Consider the following 12,042-nt stretch of genomic DNA (forward strand, 5'->3'; position numbering starts at 1 on the left):
TAGCTATCAATGTAGCAGATTTTTATCCCTATGTAGTATTTTAAATTGAACTGAATACAGAATAAAGCACGGGACAGGCCATGTGGTAAAATGCTATCAATTACAATATTTCACATCAGCATTAAAATAAAACATGGCGGGGGGCAGACAGTAGGAACAGACTCTTTAACTTCTCTTTTCACCTGTTTCTCCTACAATATTCCCAAATATCTAGTCTACTCTCATTTATAAAAAAGGGTGTGAACAAAATATTGGAACTACCTGTTATTGTAATTCAACACAATTCAGCAAAACCAGAAACTAACTATAAAGGGAAGTCCAGACACAGCTGAAATAACCACAGCTGAACATTTATAACTGTCACAAAGGAGGATTTATCACAGGGCTGTGGTGTCGGACCACAATCCTTTTAGCTAAGCAGACCAAACCAACAGGCAATTGAGTGTTAATACTTCAAGTTGGATTCTGTTCCAGTCTTACATTTTGATCCATCCCTCAGCTGTAGTAGTGCTATTCAGTGCAATGTTCAGTGGAATAAAGCTCCCGTGAAAGCAACAATTTTCCTTTAGTAAAAAAGAAATTGGCTAGTATTGCTTGGCACTAAACTGGTCTTTCAGGGGATTAAACTCAATAACTAGAGCCCATTAAAGTGCAGGGATTCATAGATGGCATGATATTACAAGTTCTTATGCGAAACAGTTTGCCTTATATTATTATTATTATTATTGTTGTTGTTGTTATCATTTACAGCTTTATTTCCTGTGTTTGTTTTCTATCATGATATATAAATGATGGTTAGACAACTGTATTATAAATTCAAATAACCTGCTATAACATGCTTTTGCCCACAGTGACACTCTTCTCATTCAAAATGGAAGGGTACATTAACAAGGGTGATAATTTAGGATATGAACTCTTTATCTCTTTCAAAGGGACATTTTATCATCAAGGCCTGGGACAGAAACACAGCTGTTGGGAAATTTATGTTTCAGTTAAGGACACTTTACATTTGCAGACATACACTCTGTATATGTCCTACAGCACCCCACGGTGCAAACTTCTGCCTGATAACTACAGAACAGCCTCGTTGCAAATCAGTTCACTATCGCAGGGAATGGAAAGTTGACAAAGTGATTGAACTTATTAAATCACCATGAAAATATGTATGCTGAACCACCAGCAAGATGGCAAGTGTAACTTAAGCGACTTTTATTAAATACAGCACAGAATTAAGTATCAATCAGGTCAATGCCTGATCACTGCTTGTAGTCATGTTTATAGCACATCATGTTTCACATGCACAGCTTTGGCTCAACCTTGGCTCAGAAGACAAACTGAATTTTCTCTAACAGATCAGCTGACCTAAGGACTTCTGATAATGTGTGGGTTTCATGAAAGTGTGAGGGTCTTACTGGGTCCTCGATCCACTGAATACATTTGGGTCCATACGTTTTTGGACAATGACACAATGTTTGTTGTTTTGTCTGTATACACCTCCTCAACCAATATCTAAATCAAAAAATCAAGATCTGATTGAAATGCAGACTTTCAGCTCAAATTCATGAAGTCATTTTTTATGCACGGTCCTCATTTTCATAGGCTCATAAGCAATTGAACAGTTCACTGACAAGTAGTTTTGTGGCCTGGTGAGATGTTGATGTAAGTGGGGGTGGCCATCATTAGGCTGTAAAACCCAAATAAACATATCAGACAGAGATAGCAAAATCTTTAGTGGCCTGAAAGACCACAGAAAACAATTAAAGTGGACGGACTCCGAATTATTTTGTTGGTTTCTTTCACATCTAGTCAAGAACACTGTTGAGGAGGTAAGAGTATCATTGTCAAAGTCTTCAGTCAAAAGATGCTTTCATGAGTGGAAATACTTGCGGTTTGCAGAGCCGGCGTTTTACTTACTGAAGGCAGTGTGATCCACAAGCAGGCAGTTGCTGACAGAGCATCTCAAGCAAGGAAACACAGCATTTGGTTGTATCTGTGGGTTCTAGACTTCAAGCAGTCACTTCTGAGCCTCTGATAATGGGGAGTTGTGTATAAAAATAGCTGTAATTCCAAAATAAAACCAAAATGTCCTCACGGCATGTGTTTGAATTATGCCTTAACCTATAAGCAGAGTAATATTACTTTAAAAAAAGCATTACCGTGGAATATTCTTCATGTAAAAAGGCATTTTCTGATGAGACGCATGTAGGTGAAAACTCCTCTTTCCGGGAAAGAAATTTTTCTGCAAGAAAACAAAATGACCTTGCTGTTGCTTGTATGTTTAGACAGGCTCCTGTATGCTTTTCCTCTTTCAGTCATTCATTTTTTCCCCTGAAAACCTCAAGCAGCCAAAACACCCACGATGCTCCCCTCTTTGGCACATAGCAGGAGTCCCTCACAATGATCTACTATGAACCCTGTATGTGCACAAGCACTGAACTGTTAGGTGCGCGCATGTGTGTGTAATGAACTGAAAATGTGACTTAAATTAAGTGTTTATGTCAAGCTTTTAAAGGATTGTTTCTGTCTGAGAATAGCTTGGAAATGTGTTTTTTTTTCTCTTTATAGCACTGACCCTAATGTGGTGATTATTAATAGATTGATTAGAACCTCTTGATATTCTTGCCTAATAAGTTAATGAAGCCAGGGCAGAAAACACTACCAGCACTCAGAAGCTGAGGGCGACACTTAAATCCATGGTGAGAGAAAGCTTCTGTAGAATGTTAAGTAGGGGAAAAAATTCAATAGTCTACAAGTGGTAATTAGCTAATTTTAATCAATCACTAGAGGCCCTTAATTAAGTGCTGTGTATTCATGTGTTTAAAAAAACCTCCCAAATACAGGCTGCACCAATCAATGTTATTTATTGGTAGTATGATGTCAGACCAAAGACAAAATCAGGCTTGTAAATAGATTAAAAATAAATCTTTAAAAATCTTCTTTCAGTTTTAAGGATTCAAGTATACACCCTCCACTAGGCAACAACACATGAAGCATTACACTGTGTTATTATTTATTTATAAACATTATGGCAAAAAACAGTGTGTGTAAAAACTACAAACAAGTGCAACCATACATAATATTGGAATTAAGACAGTAAGTAGCAGCAAGGTGCTGTTAATCCAATGCACTTGATCAGCTGATCATCAGAAACTGTTAGTACCTCTATGAATACAGAAGAAATGCTCTAGTCTGTAGCATTTAAGTGTGTGTTAAGGAGGAAGACAAAGAGGAAAGACATCAACAAAGATCTTAGATTAGCAATTCTTGATGGCCATCTGGGATTGGTTGTAGACTGATCTCCAAATAATCTGGTCCATCATTCTGCAGTAAGAAAGATTATTCACAAGTGGAAAACAAGATAGATGTAATCTTTCCAGGAGCAGGAAACTCACCCCAGAGGACTCATTTCACCTGATAGGAGGCAACCTTTCTGCAAACAGTCCCAGTCTGACCCTGAAAGACTGCAACCACTCTGAGATTATGCTGTCTAATTAATAAATGCAGACAGATTGCCAGCATGTTGCCATGAGTCTGAATGCGTCTTTGTCAGTGAACACAACTCGAGGTTATATCCCAAAGACCAGGAAGGTTGTAATAGTTAAATGTAAATTTCTGTCTATGTAGACAGGAAGAGATATGTGAACTGCATACAATTAACAGACCGTATGCCAACAGACTGACTCGGTCTGACAATATTTGTGGCAGGTTTTAGTGACAGTGTTGGCATGCTTGGCAATCTAATTTTAGATTACCAAACACAGCATATGAGCACAAACACTTCATACTAACTGTAAAGCACAGGGGTGATGATTTGGAATTGTTTTGCAGCCTTGGACCTGGACACCTTCCAGTCATTGAGATGACCGTGAAGTCCTCTGTATACCAAAGTGTTCTAGAGTCAAATGTTAGGCTGTTGTCCAACAGCTAAAGCTTTGCCTAAATCGAGCCGTGCAACAGAACAATGAAACCAAACACACCAGCTAATCTACAACAGAATGGCTGAAAAAGAAAAGAATCAAGGTGTTGCAACGGCCCAGTCAAAGTCTGGACCTCAACCTGACTGAAACACCGTGGTGGGACCTTAATAGAGCTGTGCATAAATAAATGCAAGAAAACCACAATTAATTGAAGGAGTACAGCAGCAAAATCCCTTCACAGTGATGTGAGAGACACACAAAAAACTATCACTTCAGGCAGCTACAGAGTCATACAGTTTACTTAGTTTTTCACACACATTGATTTTCATTATTCAAATAATGAAACTGTGTAATATTTCACATGATGTTGCTCATCATTTGTCTCATTAAATAATTTTAGAACCTGTTAAGGACTAGATAATTTTTAAGAAGTCCTGATATATAAAATCTTCAAAGTGAAAAGGGCGTACTTTCTTTTTGGTCGTCTTGCAGAGCAACTAATGACTGTTGTGCATAATCACGTAGGTAATGCTACTGTACAAGGGACTTATAAAGCTGTATAAAATGCTGGTCCTCCAACGGCTGCATGATAATGGCTGCAATAAATCCCAGAATCTGATGAAGCACCCCCACCCCTCACCCCGAGGTCCTCTCTCAAAATGCAAAAAGTAATTACAGTATTTTTTTTTTAACGAGTTTAAGTCTCAGTAATTAAATTCACACCTGCTGATATGTGTCACAGTGGGGATTTTAAGATCACTGTTCCGTTAGGAAGATAATGAGGCTCAAAGAGAAAATGCTTTGCAGCCTTTGCTTGATTGACAGGTGCTTGTCAAACCCATCTTAAAGATGGCAGTGAGCGTATACCCCAGACGTACGAGAGAAGTGAGGGTGATATCACAGTTTAGCCATATTTCTGTTTTTAGCATTTGCAACATAGACAGTATTTCCAGATCATTTCCTTATTTTTGAGATATCAGCACATGATGCGCAATCCTTTCAGGATTCGACTCCAGCTCCACTGTTAAACCTCCAGCTTCGGTGTGCATGGTTTGTTATGGAGCTGAAGCCACATCGTCCCAGTAGATAAAGTCCAGTGGCTTTATCATCCCATGTTGCAGTTCCCTGTAATATACATGCATTAAATATGTTACGTGTCAATTAAATTCATTTCACTCATATATATGTATGTACAGCAAAACAATTCATCCAAACATCTCCAGTCATCATAGATTACTTATCTAGATTTTCTTTTTGAAGTAAACTGAAACTAACCGACTGATAAAACCTACCCATAAATCTTTCAAACCAACAATGCTCTCATGCTCCCAAAGTGGAGTCTAGCTCAGCTCAGTGCAACAATACAGCTCGCAGAACGATAAAATATCCATGTTCTGCAACTTCAGAAAACAGCTAGAAATATGTTTTCCCTTATCCTTACCCCGAAATCTCTTACACAACAGAGTCACTGTAGAATGAAGCCTTTGTGTCCACTCTCTCTTCTCCTGCCTTTTTTTTTCTTCGCACTGCCCTGCAACATTTGTCACGTCCCTGGAGATGTGATGTTGTGAGCAAAAGTTGGAGAAAGAGTAAAGGCTGCGCAACAAGGTCCACCCTAAAGCTGAGATTCCTAAACCACTGACATCTTTGCAATTACATCATGTTTTTCCATGTTCTAACATCCTAAAACAAAGGGGGCACACAGCATCTGTAACTGTAAGCCTGACTATTATAGTGCAAGATGCCCCCAAAAAGTAGTTTTTATTGGAGAGAAATTTGAGGATATCCAAGGAATGCTTTGTGAGGAGCATATAATGTGTCGCAATCAAACAGTAGGTATTTACATATACAGTGATTTACGATCTATTCTTCTTTTGCTGCTCTATAAATTTACTTCTGCACCTTACTGTGTACCTCAGCACCTCTATGGCTATCCCTCAACATGTTTTAAATAAATAAACTAATGATGATAAGGAGGAGGAGGACAGTAATACTTCTCTGTGTTGAGGCCACAGCATTCTTGGTGGATTGTATTTTTACTTTACTAGAACTGTCAACCAAGACAGGTGTGACTGACAAGACAGACATTTTTCTAAAGAACAAGAACACGTTGTGTCTCAGAACACATGCAGTTTGATAGCTTTGCCGGGTTTAGTTTGATTTAAGTCAACAGGGGGCTGCTCTTTGTAATTTGCTGTTGGGAGGCTTGGATTTTTTTAAAACATAAAGAATTATGTGCACAGGGTGAAAGACATGTTTTTGCTTCTTTGCTGTTTTACTGTAGCCACATTAGCCACAGTATCTAAATCCAATTAACAACAACGACAAAATAATTCACTAGATCAAAAAACTTCCAAATAGAAGCCCCTAAAACTCATGCTAGCAATAATGCTTGCTTACAGACTGAATAAATACACAAGCTTTCAACATAGTGTTTTATTGTAAGCAGTAACAGCATTAAGGGTAATTCCTAGATCACCGGAAAGTACCAGCTCACAAACATGTACTTTTTTGAGAAAAGAAAAAAACTACATATATAGCCCTGCAGGGTTTTTCCGGTTTCAGAATGGGGCGTTTTTATAATCCTTATAAAAAATGATTAGTAAAGGCTAGTCTGTATTTTGAAAAAATCAATGGGTTTTTTATTATTTCTGTGCAACTGATACACAATAATACCCACTATGTAATGGTGAATGAATCCCTAATAAGTAGTTAAAAAAGGAACTGTTATATTTCCTCTGGCTTCGGATAAAACGTGTGGGGTTGCCGCAAATTCCTGTATATGAGAAAACCCTGCACAGAACCAAAAACTTCCTGATTTTCTTATCAAGAGAGGTTCATCGGTTCCTGGAAAAAACCCCTGTAGTGGAAAAAAAGATCCACAGGAAACCAAGTTCAAATCAGTGTTTATGTTTTCTACTTGTCAATTTATATACCTCTTTTAATACAATATAAGTACAGCTTAAAATTCCATCCTATTTAACCTTGTAATTCCAGCTGGGCGAGCCACATCCTCATGCGTGGCTTCTGAATGTCGTGTTATTTAATGAAGACAAATTATGCGCTGCCTGCATCGTGTGCTAAATCTTTGATACCAGAGTTATCTCTGCTTCAGACTTCACCCAGACATAAAATCTATCAATACAAATAGGAATCTTTCCAAATAGAAAAGCATTATGAGCAGATTACAGTTAATACTGAGTTATTTTCAGCACGCTCATTTACTCAGTTCTAACGTGGGCGTCGCACAAAAAGATCACTGCTGGAAGCCCTGACAAAATTCTTTCTCTGCTGTGTCATATGGGCGGAGAGCCTGCAGTTATCGAGTTAGCGGGGGCTCTATCTGTCTTCCAGTCTTCTTTGACTTGACCACAGTTGCAATCCTGGAAGGGGTAAGCTACAGTATCTGTGTGTGCGTGCATCGTCCACCCCTGTGACCAAATGCCAAAAATGTCTGAAAACGGAATTTTCTCTGATCCCGTTTGTTGTGCTGTCTATTGAAATACTTCCAACGTAGCAGTTTTGTGTGTGTTTGTATGAGAGGCAAATATGCTAATAACAGTCATACTGTATCTCTGGACCTCTGGACCTTTCACACTGTCACTGTCACTGGTGTTGAAATGTGCCTGTGTTTGTTTACAGTACTGCACAGAGGAGTGAATATAACACGAGTCTCTAACGCAAGCTGAAAATCACACTCCTGTGGCGTAGGCGCTTATCTACTTGACTTCCTTTTTTTTGGTCTGCTGGGTGAAATGCAGACGCGAGCAGAGAGGCCAAATGTGGCGAGGCTGCAAGCTGATAGGCAGCGTGCATGATAAATGAACTTCACTAGCCGAGTCATACGGGAACGGGAAATAAAAAGCATACACACACGCCCTGCCTGACAGTTTGAGCATGGCAGCTTTGTGCTTCTATTGCAGCTCATTAAAAGAATCCAACCCGACTCATAATAGCGGCTTGATTCAGCCGGACACTGATGAATAATCGGCCACAGTGGCTGATGCCAACAATTAATGGGACCAATTTCTTTTTGGAAAAACAGCTGTGCTTGACGAAGCGTTAGCGGCTCCATTTATTAATTGGGCGCCATCATTTCCTTATTCCTATTTCTAACTTCTTTCTTCCACTGCTTTCTGCCTCTGCTTCCCTCCCTTCCTGCTGGGGTAGAAGTTGGAAACCTGAATCATGCCGTTCTGCTTGTTGCTGTCGGGCAGAGAAACCAGCGAATCAGTGCAACAGCTCCACTCAGCAGCATAGGGATTTTCACAACACTGAACATCACAATCTCACAACATTATCTGAGGCTAGTGGGAAATGGCTTAGCGCTTAAACTGTCTGTGCTTCTGAGCCAACTGACACTGACTGGCAGAAATGTTGGGCCAACAGAGTTAAAATACTGCTTAGCACATCCAGAGTTATGACTGAATTACAAAAGAGTAAAATATTTTTTTTAAACAAAAAAAAAAAAAAAAGCTCGGGCTGAAGAAATTATTCAAATTAGGAAACTAATTACGCTGTGTGAAAAAAAAATAGTTATGCAGACAAAATAGCTCAATTTTCCACTACTACACCCATTCTGCTTGTGGTGTGACTGACAGCTATACATCTGAGGAGAAAACGACACCTACACTTGTGGCTGCAGACTGCTGAGGAAGTTGTCAATGCGTTCCTGTGGCACGTCCCCATCTAGCTGAGCCAGGTAAGTGTAGAGCCTGACAAAGGTGTCGAACGGGATCCTCGCGGCACCACCCGTCTCATCCTCTGTTAGGATCTCGCAGGCAAACTTAAGCGAACTGATAAGAGTCTGAGGATTTGTGTTGCCACAAAAACAAAGAATTAGTTTGCTGTCGCATCCCATTTAAGCAAGACACACTGCAAATATACTTGCATGCACACACTGTAACTCAGACAGCTAAATCTAAGTAGCATAAGAGTGCCCTCATGTGGTTCAAGTGTTCAAGAGCCTTGAAAACAGGAGTAGAAATCTACCCAAATTACTTATCTTCTGTAAAGTTCTCCATGCTTAAATAAATTCTCTTTGATCTGTCACTACTGCTTTATCTGCATCTGTGAAGCCCAAAAAAAATCATTGGCTTAACAGCGAAGCGGAGATTCAAGTAGTTGCTAAAGGATCCAGTCACTCTTTTTTGGAGCCAGGGGACCCCGATGATGGAGACTGCATTGCAAATTCCTGGATCTAACATTAACACCTGGAGACTAGAGTGTGCTACTGGAGGATCTCCAGCTGTGCTTGGCCTCGCACCAGGTTTTTAAGGCTCAAAGGAAGAAGTATATAAAGTTGTATTTGCATTTATATCCAGCGTTGTGAACACCTCACCCCTCCAAGAGCGCTGCAGCCCAGGGCAAAAAACTCCATCCAGTCGATATCTGAGCCAAAACTGCCCAGCGACAGCAGGGTCTCCAGCTGAGCCACAGGTAGACACAGGCCCTTCCACTTTGCCTGCAGTTCCTCTTTGCTACAGGTTTTCTTTGGCGACAGCTATGATTTGATGATAAAAAATGGGGGATTAGGAGACTTTAGGGGGAAAAAATCTAGTTATTCACTTTCTAGATAAAATCTGAAATGAGTCCTATTTCCACAAATAAACAACAAGGTTGGATATGGAGAATCTGGTGGCTCTCTTTTTTCTCTAGACTTTTATATGTGGACAGCCAGGGCATAAATAACCGTAAATACTGATACACAGTACTCCAAATAAAAAGTAGATTTGAACAGGATATAAACACTAATAATAATCTCTCAAATAATGGCACAGATCTGCATTTGTTTTGCATCCAGATTTTCTGGATTTCTTTCAGATTTTCTACTATCAATGCAGTTTAAAATGTTACAAAATGAATAACTTGACAGCAAAAGAGCAGCACTCTCACAAGATTAATGCTGCTGTTTAAGTGCTAGCTTTTAAGGAAATATTAATTATTCATTTCTTTTAATGAATCCGCCACACCGAGATGCCAGTAAACAGCCCAGGTGAGATAAAATGGATTTAAAACAATATGAAACTTTAATGACCCACACGGGAAGCATCACTGCAAAATGGAGACACACAAACATAAAAACACACATAAAAGAATAGAAGAGTAATCAAAGTTGGACATTAAACTCAATGGAAGTTATAATTATACCCATAAAAGCAAAACAGTAAATGACAAAACGCAAATATGTGATAAAAGTAAATGCATTTATTTCTTTTAAAAGCAACAGTGAGAATAAAATTTTTATTTGTGCGACAACGTTTACAGGTTATGAGCCTGCTGTTGAGAAACTACCTGTTTGTAGAGGATCTTCAGAAGACCTGGAGTCAGCCCAGTGTCCGTCTTCTGGGTGGCAACATTTAATTCCAGCCTGTCCTTAACAGGCAGACACTCTCCTTTAGACAGAGCACTGAAGTATCTGGAAGAGGACACAGTCATAATAATTAGCACACATTAGATACAAAGAATTCTTAAACACTGTGTTTAGCATCACCATTCTCTGAAATTCATCTGCCCCCAAGCTTCCTAAGTATACCATTCAAATAAAGCAATAAAAACAGAGTGTGTTAAATGATGTTAAACGATTTATCATGGACACCATCAGCTGAGTAAATTGTTTTGTTTTTTTTGCTTTCCTTTGTGAGAGATTTTCCAGGCATGCTGTGGCATATTTTACTTTATTATTAGAAAAGAAAAATTATAACTTTCCATGCATTTATTGACTTTCAGAATCTCTGAAAGGGAACAGAGCCAGGTATTACTTTAATAACATAAACATCTCATCACCCAGGAGGTGCTCGATTTGTTTTTTTGCTTCACTGTATGACTCACTTTATTGTCTATTGCTATAAACAAAGCCAAGCTACATTGGTCAATAAAAAAGAAGAGGATGCTGAGAGTCCTTAGAGGTAGGAAATAAAAGGTAAAAGAAAATAAATTGAATATTTCCATATCATTGAGTGCTTTTAGCATGGTTTTTCTTTATTCGAGACAGTAAGATAGTTTAACTGCTGCACGAAAGCCCTTGGGATCTAATTACAGCTAGTCAATGCAAAGATAAGACACGCACAGGTGAAACGGGCTTGCCTTTTCCTACAGTGATGTAGCCTGGAAACATGGTTTATGGTCCTGTTTGCGAGAATTAAACTGGAATAAAACACAATCACACATATCTCTACTCTTAACCTGAACCTTCATTGACAGACATTAAGACTTACGCCGCAGACCACTGCAACAAATCCTTGGGCTGTGTTCGGATGGCTGCCTTAGTAAAGTCTTTAAGGATGTCTGGCAGCTCGGGAGGGATGTTGATTTGCTGGGCACAGTAGAATGTGTCTGGAAGAGGCATGGCTGTAATATAAACAATGCAATAATGTCCAATTAGCTGAAAAGAAATAGTAGATCCAAGAGACAATTAAAAACAAAAAAGACAAAAAAGTATCATTAATATAAAGACTACTTTCTGGTGCCTCAAATTTTTCTGTGCAACCCATGGGAGTTTGACAGGAATATAGACATAATATTATGTAAGTAAGTTAGTTTAAAATTTGCATATACACTCTTATCTGGTACCGTTTTTTACCGATTCAACTTAATAAATTAATACAAATTTCTAGTCCACCAAACATTTTCTCCCAATTGTCCCTCTCCTTTGTTCAACTACATAATTATAGTATGTTCACTGACATTAATTCACTGTATGGTACTTGCTTTAAAAACTGTAGCCTGTTACCTGGACTGATGAACAGAAAGTCACCGGAAGATGCCCCTGAAATATGAGATGCTAGCTTAAGTAATGCTTATTTATGCCTAGCAGTTCATGGGATTGTTGTAGCATCGTCGCATAGCAACGGCGTCTTCTTCTTCTTCTTCTTCCTGTGGTATTAGAAACCCCACGAGAAGAGCACTACCGCCCCCTCTGCTGAAACGACAATAGACTGTTCCTGGTACATGCTCAATCATCCAGCTAAGGAAATCCCAGAAAGTTGATTCTGTTCATGTGGAGGCAGCGTTATCTGTCTGACAAAAATAACATGACACCCATGGAGAACACCGACATAAATTTGAATATTCAGTCAGAAATATTCCTCCAGTGCAGAAACCTGGTGCACAAAACACCATTTTC

At 39.1% G+C, this 12,042-nt stretch overlaps 1 protein-coding gene across 3 annotated transcripts; it reads right to left on the reverse strand.

Annotated features, from left to right (window-relative positions):
- Positions 1-2,895: 2,895 nt before the first annotated feature.
- ropn1l (rhophilin associated tail protein 1-like) lies at positions 2,896-11,777 on the reverse strand. Of its 3 annotated transcripts, none has more exons than XM_039617154.1 (6): positions 11,650-11,777; positions 11,135-11,267; positions 10,212-10,335; positions 9,259-9,420; positions 8,549-8,724; positions 2,896-5,042 (listed from the first exon to the last, which is right to left on the reverse strand). In XM_039617154.1, exons 2-6 carry the CDS (start codon positions 11,263-11,265, stop codon positions 4,973-4,975), a joined length of 663 nt encoding a protein of 220 aa, XP_039473088.1. In that variant the 5' UTR covers positions 11,266-11,267; positions 11,650-11,777; the 3' UTR covers positions 2,896-4,972. The 3 variants fall into 3 exon arrangements, with proteins under 3 accessions (XP_039473088.1, XP_031605825.1, XP_031605824.1); XM_031749965.2 differs by lacking the exon at positions 2,896-5,042 and adding an exon at positions 5,503-8,123 and having other exon boundaries at positions 11,135-11,301; XM_031749964.2 differs by lacking the exon at positions 2,896-5,042 and adding an exon at positions 5,504-8,123.
- Between the last annotated feature and the right edge of the window lie 265 nt (positions 11,778-12,042).

This window comes from Oreochromis aureus, linkage group 9 (assembly GCF_013358895.1).
Source record: "Oreochromis aureus strain Israel breed Guangdong linkage group 9, ZZ_aureus, whole genome shotgun sequence".
NCBI lineage: Eukaryota > Metazoa > Chordata > Actinopteri > Cichliformes > Cichlidae > Oreochromis > Oreochromis aureus.